The following is an 18402-nucleotide window of genomic DNA, read 5'->3' on the forward strand; positions in this document are numbered from 1 at the left end:
ACAGGTGAAAGTCCTTCTTGGTCACAGAGTAGTCCAGGTTGCATGTGGGAGCCGAGATGCACAGACTCTGGCTCTGACTGACGAAGGTAGGAGCTGGCTGTGACACCAAGGTCCTGGCTGGGTAGGAATGTGACCAAGTATTTACCTGAGATGCTTGTTTTTCAAACCTAGGTTTGGTGTTTTCCTGGGGTGATGGTGACTTTGGAAAATTGGGCCGAGGAGGGAGTGAAGGCTGTAACATTCCCCAGAACATCGAGAGGCTGAACGGCCAGGGTGTGTGCCAGATTGAGTGTGGAGCGCAGTTTTCCTTGGCTCTCACCAAGTCGGGAGTGGTGTGGACATGGTATGGAAACTTCCTTGGTGTCGTTGCTGAAGGCAGAATGTGTGCAGAGCTCTGGCTTTGCTCTGTGTCCAGCCTAGGCTGCTTGGAAAACTTATTTTTTCACTCATTTGGCATCTTTTTGTTGGGGGGGGGGAATCTAGATTGAATTGTTGAATTGAGATTACTTATAAAATTATGAAGAAGAAAGATCTTATGGTTCATTTTGTAAAGAAATCTAGAGATGTCTTAAGCCAGTTTGCTTGAGGTCTATATAGCTTAAAAACTTCTGTGTTACATTGTACTGGAAGCTATATGAAATAAGGAGAAAAGAAAACAAAACAAAAAACCAGATTCCTAACTTTCTTTGGTCCTGGAAAAAAAGTTCCTATTTGTGTTTTGTGAAAACTGGTCTTATTTAAAACGTATGAAGGAATGGATACCCATACCATCCTTGGATGGCACGAAAGGCTATTAGCAACTTGAAAATACATCCCAGGTAGCACTTGGGAGAGGAGTTTGCAGTGAGGTCCATTGAGTATCTTTACAATGAAATCTGTAGTAACTGAGCTCTTGTATGACATACGTCAGCACGGAAGGTCTCCCCTGCCGAGTTAGTCTGAGTTGATTTGGATTATGGTGTATAATTTTAGAGTTCAAGGATCTCAGTACCCATCAGTCCACTCTAGAAGCTTGTGTGGCAGTTAGACTTTTCTGACAGCATTGCCAAATTGTAGCCATGCCGTGATGCCGGGGTGTTGTTCTCTTCTCAGGGGGAAGGGGGACTACTTCCGACTGGGCCACGGCTCTGATGTGCACGTGCGGAAGCCCCAGGTGGTGGAAGGCCTGAGAGGGAAGAAGATTGTGCACGTGGCGGTCGGAGCCTTGCATTGCCTCGCGGTCACAGACTCAGGCCAGGTAAAGCTCTAGTGCCTGCCTGTGGGAAGGTGTCCCCTCGGTGTGCCCATCGGGTTCACCCTTGCCGCGTCCAAACTGGACGGTGTGCCTAAAACCCCAGCATCTGCAGTCTGAAGCTGGAGAAGAGTGAGCTGCAAGGCAGCCTAGGTTACTTCGTGAGTTGTTATAGGCCAGCCTGGGCTACGTTTTCAGCATGCTATACCAAGAAAATAAAAACAAACAAACAAAATAGTCCCTGAACTCCAGGAATGCTTAGATGAGTTTTCCTATTAGATTGGTGCAAAAGTAATGATAGTTTTTGTGTTGTTGGAATTTGCCATTTGATACTGAAATATATTCTTAGATAAATAGTGTATTATACATAATTTTTATTTTTTATAATTGTCTTACCTGTGTGCATTCATGTCTGTCTGTCTGTCTTTGTGCATGTATGCACACATGTTTAAGTCAGAGGAAAACGTTCTGAGAGTCTTGGAGGTTGAACTGAGATCATCAGTGTTGCCCACAAGGACTTTTACTTCCTGAGCCATCTCAATACCCCTACTATACATCACTTTAACTCACATTTATCTGTCTCTGTATATGGTACGTGCCACTTATTTTGTACTACTGAAACGATACTAGACAAAACCCCCACATTTTATTGCTTTTCCTACCCATGTTCAGAATGGCTCATAAAGCAACAGCAGGAGTTCACAAAGGCAGGGATGCCTGGCTCAGGGACAGGTGGGCAGTGCAGTGGTGGCTCAAGACATTTTACAAAGGAGGTGAGAGCTTTCCAGATGGGAAGCATGGTGACTGAGCATTGGGATTGGCAATAACCAGATGACGACAGTCCTGGAGCGTCACACGATGTTGCCAACTAACCGCGCTTGGAGCATTCAACTGTCACTCAGTATTTGGAGCAAATTGGAAAGTGAAGAAACTCTCAGAAGCGGTCCTTGGTGAGCGGTACACAAGGGAAGGAGATACTGTTTTGCACTGTCATCTTCTCTTGATCGATGAGTAATGGAACTGTTTCTTGATTAGATCATGATGTGAGGAAAAGTGGATTGTGTAGGACAGCCATCTGTGTGTGACCTGCTTGGTTGTTAGACAGAGGATAAACTCCAAAGCACTCTCCAAAATAAAACATGCACAAAACAGACTTAGAACTAATCAGAAAAAGGCCATGGCCTTCTGTTGATGGTGTGCTGTGAGTGTGACCCGTTATTGCTTCCTGAATCTTGTCCAAACCATTGCATCTGAGAAGTACGCTCAGCAAACCAGTGATCTGGACTGTTAGTTCAACCAGCGACTCAGAGGTTAAACTAGCTGTGACCTTTTGCCTCATCCACCAGACCTCTCCCCGCCACCTGCCACAGCTTCAAACATCTTTCAGGGAAAACATTTCCACATCCAACAGGATGCAGAAAATACTTCTAGAAGTTTGTCAAATCATGCAGCTTGCATTTTTATACTACACAGACAAACTTATTTTTCGTTGGCAAAATTGTATCTTATGTTTTGATTAATAAATGCTTGTTTGCGCCTACTTACAGGGATTTAAAATTCATGATCCAAAGCTAATGTGTTTTGCACCAAGCTAATATTGGAGAGCTGTTCTGGAGGGCTGCTAAGGTGGAGCAGTGTTCATCTTGTTTGCTCGTGGTCTTGCTCAGTTGTCACTGCAGGTTGAGTTGGGGGTCTTGGCAAACCATCCTTTCCATTTTGAAGTCCATGCTGGCTTATAAAAATTATTGAATGTATTCCCACCCATAAGCAATTGGCAGTTTTTACTTTAGGAAAAAAAAGTTGATGCATGATAGAAGCTATACCTCCACAATAGAGGCTGTGTCTACATTGATAGATGCTATACTTTATTTGGGAAATACACAGTATTTGATAGACATTTCTAATTTTGTTGCTTTGTGAAGAATATGCCCTTATTAGCCCATGGAGTGATATTTTAAATTTGGTTTATGGAAATGAAATTAACATATTATTGTTTGGTTTTAAGTGACTTATACTCCATAACTGTAAAACCTAAAAGCCAATTACTTGAAAAATGAGCATGGTGTTTTTATTTTTTATTTTTTTAACAATTTAAAGTATGGCGGATTTACTGCCCTTAACCAAAGTAATGATGTACCTTACATCCTCTGTCTCCCACCCAAAATAGGATAAATTAATTAGAATAATATTAAGAAACATTTATAGTTGTTTGCAAAGCATTTTCATGGTGACTTTCCCCTCAGAGTTGTATGTGCTCATGCTCTTTGTTACATTGTGAAATGATTTTTATCTTTAGGAGTACAGTTCTTAAAAGTACCATGCCATATGTTTTATGCATTTTCAAGTAAGTGTTTTTAAAAATGTGGGAAGTTGAAAAATGTAAATTCTTTTCCCCTTAACAGGTGTATGCTTGGGGGGACAATGACCATGGCCAGCAGGGCAATGGTACAACCACAGTTAACAGAAAGCCCACGCTTGTGCAAGGCCTGGAAGGCCAGAAGATCACTCGAGTGGCTTGTGGGTCATCGCATAGCGTAGCATGGACGACAGTGGATGTGGCCACACCCTCTGTCCACGAACCTGTCCTCTTCCAGACGGCAAGAGACCCGTTAGGTGCTTCCTACTTAGGTAATGCAGTTTAAATCTTTGCAGACACGGTCCTGTGGGCTCCTTTACAGCAGCCTCGGCGTGTGCAGTAGCGTGGGAAAGGCTGTAGAGAAAGGCTGTACTGCCGCTAACCTCTACTGGCCATTGCGGTCCCTTTAGGGTGTGTGGCTTCTGTCTCCTCTTAATTGTGTAGCTGATCCTTTTGTGGTTTGCTTTGTTCATTCTATGTGATACCCTGTACAATCAATCATCTTAGATCACTGTTTGCGTCAGAAATTGGTTACTTTTTGTTACCGACTAATGCTTCATGCTTTATTCTTCCATTGAAGGACATTTAAATTCTTTGTGTGTTTGCGTTGTTATAAATTAACATTCTTTATCATATCAAGGTTTTTTTGGTGAGTGAAAACAAGTTTTTGATTCTCTGTATAGGTAGGTGCCCAACAGTATAAGTGCCTGCCATTAGACACTGTCAAATTGTTTTCTATAGTACCTGTACACTTTCGCATTTTTGTTAGTAGTGGATAGATAATACAGTTTTCCTCATATCCCCACTGTTTTTGAAAAAATATTTTAATTACTTGAGAATTTCATGCAATGTGTTCGGATCATATTCACCCACAGTTCATCCCCTTAACTTCTCCCAGATTTCCCCCTTCCCTACCTCCTCCCACTCTTTTTTTTTTTTTTTAAGTTTAATAATCCGTGGACTCCAATTTGTGCTATCTATACATAACTTCTGGGTGTGGGGTGTCCGCTGCACTGGGGTCCACCTAAAAGGGAAATTGACTCCCTCTTCCAGAAACATCCAGCTGTCGGTAGAGCCTCACTTAGGAACGGGCTGGCTTGAACCACTTTCTGCTCCGTGGCACAATGTTAACGCAGTTGAGATCCTTCACATTCATTTTTAGATATGTGATCTGTATGTATATTCTTTCTTCTGGCTTATGGGTATCTTTTGTTTATTTTGGTTTTTCATAGCACAAATGTTTCTAATTCTGATAAAACTTAATTCATTAGTTTTTTCTTATGGATTGTTTTGGGGGGATGTCAAATCTGAGGCATGATTTTGTCAGTCTTGGATCATGAGGGGTTTTTCCTTCTGTTTTGTTTTCTTGGAAGATTTATAATTAAGTGGTGGGTTGTGTGTAACGTCTGAGACTTTCACTGATTTTTTTTTTTCCTCACTTATGTAAAATGTTTACCTCACTGTAGAAAGCTGTTCTTCTTCTGACCTGATCCTACAAATTTATTAGGAATCATTGGGGCACATTTGTGTATATTTGTTTCAGTTTTACATCATTGATCTTAATGTCAGTGTCACATAGTTTTGTATTACCCTTATACTTTTTAAATTGGGTAGACCTTATTCCTACTCCTTTTCAAAACTGTTGAAGTTTTGTAGTTCTTTGGCCTTTGCACATAGATCTTAGGGTTAGCTTGTCTGTTTTTAGAAAAACTCTTGCTGGGATTTTGGTAGATACTGCATCAAATCTGCGTATCATCCTGCCTAAAACTAGTCTGTACTGTCTAGGGTTTCCCAGTCTGTGTGTTTAGATAGATGTCCTTCGGCTTCTTTACTGTTGTCATCATTATTATTTTGAATATTAACTTTCCTGAGACATTAGAGTTCTGGGTCCAACAGTCTTGCTGTGATAGGAAACGGAAGGGAACATGTGGATGCATATACTTTTGGCAGTCATGTGATATTAATAAGCATCATTAACATTAATGCTGTTAATAAGTTGCAGTGTATGTAACAGCAATGGTTTTATTAATAACAAGAGCCTGTGAATCCCATTTGTAGGTATAACTGGTGTATGCTCTTCTTACAATGTCTCAGACTAGCTTGTGTTGTCACTGGATCCTGGCCTGTTGATGTGATATACTTAGTGTATACTTTCTTTCATGTTGTCTTTTAAATTTGCATAGGATCATTATTTCAGTAGAATTAAAAACAGCTGAGCCCAGAGTTTTCTGTGTGTTTAACTACTCATTTAGTTTCCTAATGGATAACTAGCTTTTTGGTAGGATTTATGTCTCTGATGGAAGTTGTTACATTTGCTAGTATTAAGTTGCTCTCAAAGTTTTCTTGCTTTCTGTGTGTTTGTAGACTTTGTAGGGACTTTGTCACCCTCGTTTTTTATTGGCACTTCTATCTTTTCAGCTTGGCTTGAGGTGTGGCATTTTTTCTCAACAACTTTGTACTGTTCATCCTGCCCTGCCCCCACCTCTTTTCCCTCCCGTTGACGCCTGCTCTAGTCTTTAATAGCTCTTTTAACTTAATGTGTTCTTTCCTAGTTTCTGTTTAACAAATATAGTCTTTGATTTTAGGATCTTTGTACTTTCTAGTGTAGACATTTATCTCCTTGGTTAATTGCTCCTACTGTATTGTGAACTAATCTGCTTTCTCCATTAGCTTTTTGCTTAATTTAAAATGCCTGTCATTAAGAGAGTACTGATAGCACACTTTGAAATTACTGTAAATAGTGTGTGTGGGTTAGCTTTAATTGTCATGGGACACAACCTAGAAAACATGCGAGGGCATGAAATGATTAGGTTATATTTCGATTACAAATAAATTAAAAATGAAATTATGAGTCTCAGTGAGGAATTGTTTACATTGGGTTAGCCTGTGGTTGGGGGGGGGATGTTATCTTAATTAAGCTAACTGATATGGGAAGACCCCTTCACTGTGGGCCGCAGAGAGGCCTGAACTGTGTGCAAACTGGAGCCGAACACGAGCAGGCAGTTAAGAGAGCAGGCTTGCATAGATACTTCTGTGTAAGCGAGCAGGCATGCATAGATACTTCCTTCTGTGTAAGCGAGCAGGCTTGCATAGATACTTCTGTGTAAGCGAGCAGGCTTGCATAGATACTTCTGTGTAAGCGAGCAGGCTTGCATAGATACTTCTGTGTAAGCGAGCAGGCTTGCATAGATACTTCCTTCTGTGTAAGCGAGCAGGCTTGCATAGTACTTCCTTCTGTGCTTGACTAAGGGTATGATGTTACGGCTGCCTTGAGCTCTTGCCACTGTGACTTCTCTGCCCAAATGGACTATACCCTGTAATTGTAAAACTAGGTAAGCCCTTCTCTACCTCAAGTTGCTTTCCCTTGGGGTATTTTACCACAGCAAGAACTGTATACCTAGAACCACCAGAGCCCCTGTCTGTACCACAGCATGCTGTGGTGGTTTATCCTTCCTGTACTTTAAACTGTTCCTGTTTTGTAGCAAATGCTGCTTCCTTATGGGTTACATGGGGGTAGGATTTCTTAAATCCACTGTTTCTTTCTTTTAATTGGAGTAACCTTATATTTAATATGATTATTGCTGTGCTTCTTTTAAATCCATTGTCATCTGCTTTCCTGTTAGTCTTTGGTGTTCATTGTTCTGTTGGTGTGTAGTGTTTTTTCCCCTTTCCTGTACATTAGCTATTTTTAATGATTTTCCTCCTGTTATCTGTGATCTAAACTCATTAATTTTGTGATTACTTTAAGATATTTATTATATCAGCCACCTTGAACTTGTTATAATAACCTTTGTGGTAATACTGTATTTTGTGAATAGAGTAAGATTACAGCCATCTATCTGTTTTTACCTTCTAGCCTTTCGTTGTTAAATGGTTTACTTGTTTATTTTTATTTAGGTTTTTTTTTTTTTTTTTGTTTGTCTGGTTTTTGTTTCTGAGATTAGGGTTTCTGTGTGTATAGCCCTGGCTGTCCTAGAACTTGCTTCATAGATCAGGCTGGCCTTGAACTCTGCCTCCTCAGATTAAAGGTACTTGTTTATTTTTAAGCATTTGTTTATTTACACACACACACTAATTCAGAGGCCTTTCTGTGGGGGACAGAGGACAACTTGTAGGAGTCAGTTCTTGCCTTCCACCATGTGAGTCCTGGGGTTTGAACTTGTCAGGCTTGGCTGCCAGTGTCTTCACCTGGTGAGCCTCTCCCAGGCCCTTGGGACTCTACTGCTGAGCAGCCTACTACTGAGGGTTCAGTCTCTAATAACACCCAGAAAGGAGAAAACAAACAATTGTATTAGTACGTGTCTGTGTGTGGGAGTGGTGGCAGTGAGCTTTTCCCATCGGCGCTGGCGTGCTAGTTGGTGTGTTATTTTGCAGGTCTTCTTTAGATAGCCCTGTTGTTGAGATCATGGTTGTGCCTTCCTGGTCCTATGTAGAAGATACAGTCTTGAAGCAGACTCCTGGTCCTCTGTCTTAACAGTCTCTCCACCCGGCTGGTCTATGGTTTCCCCTTTGCCTTAGGTAAAGGTGTTGTGTTGCACATGTTTCACTTGGGGTTCGCAACCCCGTGATCAACTCTCTGCATTTTGATTGTGTGTAGACTCCTGCAGTGCACCCTGTCTGCTGCACAAAAAAGCTTTTTTAATGGGGTGGGGGCAAGAGCCAGACCTACCTGTGGCTGTAAGCGTAAGTTATTAGAATGCAGACCCATGACGTCACCCGTCATGGACAGTTAGCATGATTTTCTCCTGATGAACAGCTCTTAAGGTCCACCTTTAAGGTCTTAAAGACCGCTGCGCTTACCACCAAGATATAACCGCTCCTCTTGCACCTTTGGGGATGTGTTGCCTTGCTGGTCATTCTTGTGGTTCATGGGTGTCCCACCTGGGATTGGACCATTGATTGCTTCCCTCCCTTGCTATCTTCTGTGGCAGCTTTTTCCCAAAGCCCACTGGGTCATCAGCAATACCTAACTTTCAACTTCTGGGAGGCGACCCCGGGCAACAGTAATAGACTACATCGCTTTGGAAGTCTTTTGGACACCGCTGACCAACAGCTTGAAAGGAAGTTTCTCATGCCTGGAACTAGGGTTCTATGGCCTGTTAGGGGAGCATTATCATTTTAAGTGTCTTAATTCTATTTAGATCATATCATATATTTGTGTATGTGTTATGATATCCTGTAGCTTTTCTAAACACCCTTAATGTCATATTTAACCCATCGTCCCTCCCCCTTCTGTATTGTCCTCCCTCACTCCCAGTTAAAATCCCCTTTATACCTGTGTCCTGGTAGTCCCTCTCGTGAGTGCCCGTCCGATACCACCACTGTCCATGTTCCTTTCCGATTTCTGCCGTTAGTCAGGTTATATACTCACAGCAGAGGATTTAGAGCTAGGAGCCACAGATGTGAGAACATGAAGCTTTCGTCTTTCTGGATCCAGGTTGCCTCATGCATCATACTGTGTCCCAGTTCTGTCCATTTGCCTGCAGATTCATGATTTCATTTTCTTACAGCTGAGTAAACAGTATCCCGTTGCATAATTTCATTATCCATCCACCCACCACTTACAGTACATTAGGTAGTTCTTACTTCCGAGCTGTGAATACAGGTGGATGTTGAGTTCTTTGAGCATATACCAAGATTTTTGTTTGTCTAATTCAATGAACTATAGCTTTTTAAAGTGTTCCTTTACAATATTATGCATTTCTTTGGTGTCTGTTGTAATGTTTACCTGTTCATTTGTGATTTTGTTTATTTGGGTCATCTGTTTTGATCAGTGGGGCCAAGGGCCTGTCAGTTTAGCTTGTCCTCTTAGATTGTTGATTCCTTGTTTTATCCCTCCCTCCCTCCTTCCCTCCCTCCATCCCTCCCTCCCTCCCTAACTTTTCTCCTTAACGTAGTCTTAGGGATAATTTCTAGTCACCGTCTTACCTGGAGGTCTTCCCCAGAAGTTGGTTTGGGTATTTTCATATTGTCAAGTTTCTACTTACTTTTTGGAACAGACGGAAGTGTTTTCTTTTCTGGTTACAAGATCTCTGTCAACTTTGGGTTGATTTCATTGCTATTTCTTCCTGTGATTTATATATTGTGTTATATTGCACTCTGCCTGCCTTATAACTTTTGGCTAGGTGCCATACATCAGTGCATTTTACCTTGGGTATGTGTCTATAAATCTTTTTTAAAGTATAGTATAGTTAAATTATTCTGCAAGAATGGTCCTTCCCGTTTTAATTCATAAGAAATTTTAAGGAACTTTTACTACACCTTCTATGTACTATAATAAAACATAACATTCTATAACTATACCGATCAGTTTTGTCAGTTTGACACAAACTAGTGTCATTTGGAAGGAGGGACTGTTAGTTGAGAAAAATCTATCCATCAGATTGCCACAGATAGACAAGTGTGTAGGATATTTTCTTGATTAACGGTTGAAGTTGGCAGGTTCAGCTCACTGTGGGTCAGCCCTGGGCAGGTGGTCCTAGGGCGCATAAGGAAGCAGGCGGAACACACTGAAGAACAAGCCATTACGTGGCATTCCTCCACGGGCTCTGCATCAGCTCCTGCTTTCAGGGCCCTGCCTTGACAACCCCCCACCCCACCCCACTTTCTTCAGTGATGCTTGCTGATGTGGAAGCAAAAGGAACTCTCTCTTTTCCAAGTTGTTTTTGGTTATACTGTTTTATCACAGTAGTAGAAACCCTAAGACAATGACAAAATTCAGAATTTATGGTAAAACTACAATTAGTAGGTAGATCATAAAAGGAGTTAGAAAATGGATACAGATCTTATAGAAGTATTTTATTTAATATCTATGCATGTTGGCTGGGCATAGTGGTATACACTTTAAATTTTAGCACCTGGGAAGCAGAGGCAGGAGGATCTCTGTGAGTTAGAGGCCAACCTGTTCTACAGAGTAAGTTCCAGGATAGCCAGAACTGTCTACATAGTGAGAGCCTATCTCCACAAAAAAAGAAAAAGAAAAAAAAAGAGAGAGAGAGACATATTCTTTCATGTCTCTAATGTTTAGATCTAATCCCACCCCCTCCATCCCCTCCAGTTTGTTACGCCCTCATCCCTCATCATTTCCTCCTCCAGCTTCTCTCAATACTCACTGAGTTTAGTGTCTCTTGTATTTATGTGGGTATAGGACTGTCTACCGGAGCGTGCATAATCTTTTGGGGCAACTATTTATTTGCTAACAGTTCCTCAAAGGTGGGAGGAACTTCCAGAGTCCTTCCCCATCCACACTGCCAAGGAAGGAGCCTTTTGAGAACTCACGGTGTGGGTGCGTTGTGAATCTGAGGGTCTTCCAGTCTGGCTCATGTGCACGGGTGCTGCTTCATAACTAGCAAAGTGCAGGCTGTGGTTTGTTTTCAAAGTAGCCTAAGTGATTAAACCGTACAGGAAAAGAGCAGTCTGATCTTAAGAACAACTTTGATTTTTGGCTTCCCTTTTTTAGGTGTGCCTTCAGATGCTGATTCTTCTTCGGCCAGCAATAAGCTAAGTGGTGCAAACAACTGCAAGCCTAACCGCCCCTCTCTCGCCAAGATCCTCCTGTCCCTGGAAGGGAATCTGGCCAAGCAGCAGGCCTTGTCACACATCCTTACAGCTCTGCAGATCATGTATGCCAGGTAGGCTTGTGTGCGTTCATACATCCTGCCATGACATGAGCCTTATGGCTTCGTAATATTTGGGTTGACCAGATGTTTCTGAGAATGGTGTATTATTGTCTGAAGTGCCAGCAGTTGCAAGTCACATATCCTTGCTGTCGATTAACAGGATCTTGGTGCTTTACGACTGAGTGTTGAAATCTGAATCAGAAAGTCAAGCTTACGGATATTTCCTTCCTTCCTTCCTTCCTTCCTTCCTTCCTTCCTTCCTTCCTTCCTTCCTTCCTTTCTTCCTTTCTTTTTTAAATAATTCTCTATGAATATGTAGGTAAGAGAAAGAACGAAAGAATGAGGTGATGCTAGTTTAAGGTGATGTTTAAAAGGATTATTGTTGCCGGGCAGTGGTGGCACACACCTTTAATCCTAGCATTCGGGAGGCAGAGGCAGGTGGATCTCTGAGTTCCCGGCCAACACGGTCTACAGAGTGAGTTCCAGGATAGCCAGGGATACACAGAGAAATCATGTCTTAAAACACAAAACAAAACAAAATAAAAAAAGGATTATTCTTTTACTTGATAAGATAGTTCTCGCTGTCTCACACATTGATTTGCTGCTGTTGTCTTGGAGCTTGGTGTAATCAGCTTTCCAGCACTGTAAGAAAACACCAGAAATAGCTTAGAAAGAGAAAGATTTTGTTTGGTTCATAGTGGTTGGCCCCAGTTTTGGGCCTCTGGTAGCGCATCATGGTCAGAGCCAGAGGCAGAGCAAAAATCCTCCCCACCTTATGGCCAGAAGAGGAGTGAGGGAAGCAGTCAAGGTTCCAGTCCCCTCAGTGACATGCTCTCCTGACCCCAGGATTCTGCCTAGCCCCCTTCTTACAAGACCTACCCCCTCCCAGAGTGCCTGGGCAGCAGGGCAGTTAGCAAACTTAAGTAAGCGCTCCCTCTGTCAGTTAATGTGTCCTTGGTGTGGGTCTGATAGTTGTGCTTACATAACTTAAGAGCGAAGCCTACACAGTCGTCAAGGGACAGTCAGTCTGCTGCTTATTATATCAAGTTTTCATTAGACATCAACTATCTATTCCTTAAGCTTCAAACGCCGCCCAGCAGGGTTTCCTAGATTGGCTAGAGGCTGACTCTGCTCTGGCTTTACCGGTGGTTCTCAGCCTTCTTAGTGCTGCAGCCATTTATTACAGTCCCTAATGTTGTGGTGATCCCTACCCATAAAATTATTTCATTGCTATTTCATAACTGTAATTTTGCTGCTGTTATGAACTATAATGAAGTGTCTGATATGTAGGATCATGCAACCCTTTGTGAAAGAGTCATTTACCCCTACAGGGGTCAGATCCCATAAGTGGAGAATCACTGCATTAGATAGTCTCATTTGTTGTCTCTGTATCTGCTAAAATGCAACCATGTGTTGTTGTTTAATCTAACAGTAAGGCTACACTCTGAGAAAAGCACCGTGTTAATGTTACAAGGACGCTGTTACATGTCACCGGACCTTTAGTTGATATAGTCCTATAAAATCACAGTTTAATGTACAGTAATGTACATTGTGGAGTGAAATGTTACTATGTGTCTTATACCTATAAATAAGATTGGGATATACATTTTACCTTAGAGCTGTTGGCTACAGCTATGTGGTTAAAAATGCGCAGTACTTTTCTAAAACTCACTTATACATAGCCTGTAAAAATGAAGACATGCTTTAAGAGAGCACATGGCCCATCTTGCTGCTGCTTATGGTGCCCAGATGAAAGGGTGGCTTACCACAGTCCTGGCTTCCGTTCTGACAGAGATGCCGTGGTTGGAGCGCTGATGCCGGCCGGCATGCTCGCCCCAGTGGAGTGCCCCTCGTTCTCTGCCTCAGCACCTGCTTCTGATGCATCCGCAATGGCCAGTCCCATGCATGCAGAGGAGGGATTGCTGGCTGCTGACCTCGAGGGCCGACTGAGTCCAAACCTATGGCAAGAAAAGAGAGAGGTAAAAGGGCAGCTTAAGACGGTATCTACTCACTCTGTCACTTAAGTTTTGAGTTTGACTTGGTAAGATATACTCTATTTAAGTTGGTTTCATAGTGTTGAAATGAAAGTAAATTTGTTCTATTAAGTCATTAATAAAATTCTGAGATGTTAAAACCAGGAAGGTGGAAAGAGTGCTAGCTCGTTTTCAAAGAGTCCTTAGAGACACATGAGCCCTGTGCTTTGTGATTTGTGGGCTGCCATTTCTACAGCGCTCTTTTGGCTCACTAGGGGTGGTAGGTGAGACTCTGATGCAAGTGCTAGATCATTCCAAAATGCTACAAGTGGTTTCAGTGTTCCATTGTGCTGAGCTTGTTAAACATTTTCTCTGGTGTATAATATCTCCGATTAGATTGTGTCCTCCGAGGATGCTGTGACCCCTTCAGCAGTGACACCATCTGCCCCCTCGGCCTCATCTCGGCCATTTATCCCAGTGACAGATGACCCAGGAGCTGCCAGCATCATTGCAGAAACCATGACCAAAACCAAAGAGGTCAGGAGACATTGACATTCTTTGACTTGGGATGTAGAATTGCCTTAGCTGTACGCGAAAGTTCAGGAATCATACTTTGAGCTAGAACATGCTGTACTTCGTATTTCGGTCACAGAGCTCTTCATAGAGTTGAGACACAGGGACACTAGTATGTACTAGTTGGGAAAACTACAGTGTGTAGGCGTCTTTTTTAGTCTAGTGTCTTAGTCTGGGTTTCTATTGCTGCGAGGAGGCACAAGGCCCACTGCAACTCTTGTGAAGAAATAATAATAATAATACTCTTATGAAGAAGGCTCACAGCTCCTGAGGTTCTGGCTGTTGTATTGTGGTGGGGAGCACGGTGCATGCAGGCAGACGTGGGCTGGAGCTGAGACTACTATGTCTTGCTGGCGACAGGAAGTTGACTGACTCATACCGAGGGAAGCTTGAACAAACGAGACCTCAAATCCCGCGCCCGGTGATGCACCCTCTAACGAGACCACACCCCCTTATAGTGCCACTGCCTTTGGTGGCAAACCTTCTTTCAAGCCACCACATTAAGTACATCAGTATTTAAGTAGGTTAATGAGGGTGTAGGAAAAGTGGCAAAGGAGTAAACTAAGAACAAGAAGGGAAATACTAGAGGTTTAAGTTGAGAAAGTTGTAGAGAAGGTGTAGAGAAAGAAAGGATAGTCATGAAAGCCTTTTCCAGTGAGACACAAGTTGTAACATCTAAATGAACATAATAATGTAATAAGTAATAAGTAAAAACTCAAGAATCAGTGAGATGAAGCAAGATGTTCTAGCCTCTAGCCCCTTAGTCAGTGTCCCCTCATCGAGGGTCAGTCTGCATGGTTGCCGGGGAGGTTGCTAATCCATGACACCCCAGATGATAAGGGTTCAGTTCCCATGACTGAGATCTGCTTTCCGCCACAAGTCCCTAGTCTAAGGCCTCCTGGCTGTGGATTACAGCTTTGCCTTGTGTGTGTTGTGTGTGTTCCTTCCACATGCTGGCCTTTTTGTGACTGAGGCTCTGAGGTAGTATGTAAAAACATTTTTAAAATGTTATCTAAAACTGTTAAAAAATATATGTTCTAAGGAAGCCAGTGTTGGTTGATAGTATGAATGATGTATTATACACACAGGATTAATTTTAAATAAGATTCAGTGAAACACTTATGGAAGAAATCTACGTGAAAGTTACATTATAAAGTCTGGTAATAGAGGTAGGTTTCACATGCTCTACCTGTACTGCCTTAGTGGCAGTAGCAAACTCATTTCTTTATAGTTCAAGGCATTATTCTTTGATGGATGCTGTTATTGCCCTGTAAAATAATTCCTTCCTTTTGAAAATCTTAGTGGAGTTATTGGCGTCAGTCATGTCTTCATCGGGCTTTTAATGTCCCTTCCCCAGTCCCGATAGGTCCTTTGTTCTGGGTAAATTGATGACTTTTAACCCTTGATATTTCATTCTCTCTTTTAACTGTTAACTTTCAATTGAATTAGGATGTTGAAAGCCAAAATAAAACATCAGGCCCAGAGCCGCAGTCTTTGGATGAGTTCACGAGTCTTCTGATCGCTGACGACACCCGGGTGGTAGTGGACCTGCTCAAGCTGTCAGTCTGCAGCAGGGCTGGGGACAGGGGCAGAGATGTGCTTTCAGCTGTGCTGTCTGGGATGGGCACTGCCTACCCACAGGTGAGTGAGTGATGGCGAAGGCCAGCTTCCTCCGCAAACTGTGCTCCACACATCCTGGACTGCTCCGTGGACGGGTTAGAAGCAGTTCTTAAAGACACAGTATCACAGTTCTCCCGGTGATGCCTTTTATACAGTCTAGAAGTGGTTTGTATATCTGTTTTTAAAGATTCATTTATTTTACGTGTTTGAGTGTTTGCCTGAGTGTGCGTATGCACACCACATTCGCACATGGTGCGTGAGGAGGCTAGAAGCAGGTGTGGGAGCCCCTTGAATTGGAATTACAGGTGGTTTGGTAGGAACCAAACGTAGGTTATCTGAAAGAGTAGCAGCGCTCTCAACCACCGAGCCGTCTCTCCAGCTCTTGATTTTTAAAAACAAAACCATTATTTTGAGGTGGCTTTAATTCCAGCACTTGGGAGGCAGAGGCAGGTGAGTTTGAGGCCAGCCTGGTCTACAGAGTGAGTTCCAGGACAGCCAGAGCTGCTACACAGAGAAACCCTGTCTCAAAAACAACAACACCACCAACAAAAACCCCACATTATTTTTATTACATTTTCTTTTTAGCTTGTGTTAGTTGTGTATGTGTGGATACCTTGTGTGAACTGATTTTTCTCCTTCCACCTGTAGGGTTCTGGGGATTGAACTCATTGTCTTCAGACTTGGCAGCAAGAATCTGAGCGGTCTTGCCAGCCTTGTGTATCTTATTCTTACTAAATAAGTCTTTCTGTGTGCTTTGCAGTTTGCCACTACTTTATCTTTGGATATTAGGTCAATATTATTTGTCCTGCAGGAATTCTCATTTTTATGTAGACAAATCTGCCAGTGTTTTTCATGTATAACTTCTGAGCAATGTATATGACATTGTTTTAAAGAATTTTTTATGACTTTTCTCCTGATCACCTTTATGATTTGATTTTATGTTTGTACTTTTAGCTTTCTGCATTTTATCCTCATATAGAGAATAAAGTAGTAAATGGTTCAGCTTTATTTTTTTCATAAATGGCAAACTAGTTCCCCTAACAATATTTGCAGAATAATCATCCCCAGTGACTTAAAAAAACATTTTTTAAGGGTGAGAGGGAGTGGGGGGGGGGGGGCACGTTTCAAGACAGGGTTTCTCTGTGTAACAGTTCTGGGCATCTTGGAACTCATTTTGTAGACCAGGCTGGCTCAAACACTGTTTTTATTCTATTCTAAATTCTTGTTTGCATTTGGATCTGTTCACAGACTCTTGTTTTATTGAAATTCTTTCTTTTTTTTTTTTACAGTTTTTATTATAATATGTATGTATGTATGTGTGTGTGTTTATGTGTGTGCCATGATGTGCATGTGAAGATCAGTCAGCAGTTTCAGGGTTTGATTCTCTGCTCTCATTATATGAGCTCACGTTGCTTAGGCTTCACAGCAGGCACCTTTACCCTCTGATCCATCTCATCAGCCCAGAAATGATTTCTTATACTCTTTTGCCACAGTATCTTCATATTAAATGTTTTAGTATTTGTTAGCACTGAGTCCGGTAGGACTTTCTGTCACTGTGGGGAAATTCTGTCAGATCATCTAGAACTGTAGCCACCAGACATGTGTGGCCGTGGGTCACTTGAAAAGTGGATACCTTAAAAACTGAAGATCTATTTTAATTAACTGTACTGTACTTTAATTTGTGAGTCAGACATAGTGGAGCCTACATGTAATTCCAGCATTCAGGGATCAGAAACAAGAAGCTTTCCCAGCTCTGAGGAGTTGGTCGGCTGCCCTTTCCTTGGTAGGGATGATGGTGAGCTGGACGGAGGAGGGCTCTGAAATCCAAAGGTCACTTGTGGGCTCTGCATGTGAACAGTGCAGAGCTCTCCTCCCTTCTCCCTCCTTTCTTAATTTTCTTTTTCTGGGGTGTGTGTGTGTATACACGTGTGTACACACGTGTGTACATACGTATGTATATGTGCATTGAAGACAAAAGTCAATATTCGGGTGTCTCCCCTCCATTACTCTTCCACTTTGTTTTTTGAGATACAGTATTTCACCTGCCTGCCTTTGCTTCTTAGGCATGATGAATGCAGGTGTGCTTGTCATACCTGGCTTTTTACATGGATTCTAGGGATCTGATCTCAGGTCTGCACGCTTGCATACCACTGAGCCATGTCCCCGGCTCCGGGGCTCCGGAACTTGTTTGTTTTATGTTTTAATTCCATGTCTTCCACTCTTCTACCCTGTCCATCTAGAAAGGCAGAGAGCAAGATGAGCATGGATAGGGCCTGTGTGATCCAGGGATGGTGTCAACTTATTTCTTGGTTCTTTTTTAGGTGGCAGACATGTTGTTGGAGCTCTGTGTCACTGAGTTAGAAGATGTGGCCACAGATTCACAGAGTGGCCGTCTTTCCTCCCAGCCTGTGGTGGTAGAGAGTAGCCATCCCTACACAGATGACACTTCCACCAGTGGCACGGTGAAGATACCAGGTATGTGCTGAAGACACCTGGGAAGGGCTGCCAGTGTGGGCCTCTGTCTGAGCAAACAGTGCATTCCTCTAGCTCTCTGGGCCAGTGTGGGCCTCTGTCTGAGCAAACAGTACATTCCTCTAGCTCTCTGGGCCAGTGTGGGCCTCTGTCTGAGCATACAGTACATTCCTCTAGCTCTCTGGGCCAGTGTGGGCCTCTGTCTGAGCAAACAGTACATTCCTCTAGCTCTCTGGGCCAGTGTGGGCCTCTGTCTGAGCAAACAGTACATTCCTCTAGCTCTCTGGGCCAGTGTGGGCCTCTGTCTGAGCATACAGTACATTCCTCTAGCTCTCTGGGCCAGTGTGGGCCTCTGTCTGAGCATACAGTACATTCCTCTAGCTCTCTGGGCCAGTGTGGGCCTCTGTCTGAGCAAACAGTACATTCCTCTAGCTCTCTGGGCCAGTGTGGGCCTCTGTCTGAGCAAACAGTACATTCCTCTAGCTCTCTGGGCCAGTGTGGGCCTCTGTCTGAGCATACAGTACATTCCTCTAGCTCTCTGGGCCAGAGTGGGCCTCT

General features: G+C 42.8%; 1 protein-coding gene across 1 annotated transcript in view; it reads left to right on the plus strand.

The window, feature by feature from the left end:
- Herc2 (HECT and RLD domain containing E3 ubiquitin protein ligase 2) overlaps positions 1 to 18402 on the plus strand; it is a 147309-nt gene that overhangs the window by 93359 nt on the left and 35548 nt on the right. The window contains exons 61-69 of the mRNA XM_051174266.1: positions 5 to 86; positions 172 to 343; positions 1093 to 1237; positions 3634 to 3859; positions 11047 to 11218; positions 12999 to 13185; positions 13576 to 13716; positions 15202 to 15393; positions 17694 to 17847. Coding sequence (XP_051030223.1) covers positions 5 to 86; positions 172 to 343; positions 1093 to 1237; positions 3634 to 3859; positions 11047 to 11218; positions 12999 to 13185; positions 13576 to 13716; positions 15202 to 15393; positions 17694 to 17847 — 1471 coding nt within the window. The remainder of the gene's footprint in view (positions 1 to 4; positions 87 to 171; positions 344 to 1092; positions 1238 to 3633; positions 3860 to 11046; positions 11219 to 12998; positions 13186 to 13575; positions 13717 to 15201; positions 15394 to 17693; positions 17848 to 18402) is intronic.

Source organism: Phodopus roborovskii, unplaced genomic scaffold (assembly GCF_943737965.1).
Source record: "Phodopus roborovskii unplaced genomic scaffold, PHOROB, whole genome shotgun sequence".
In the NCBI taxonomy this organism is placed as follows: Eukaryota; Metazoa; Chordata; class Mammalia; order Rodentia; family Cricetidae; genus Phodopus; species Phodopus roborovskii.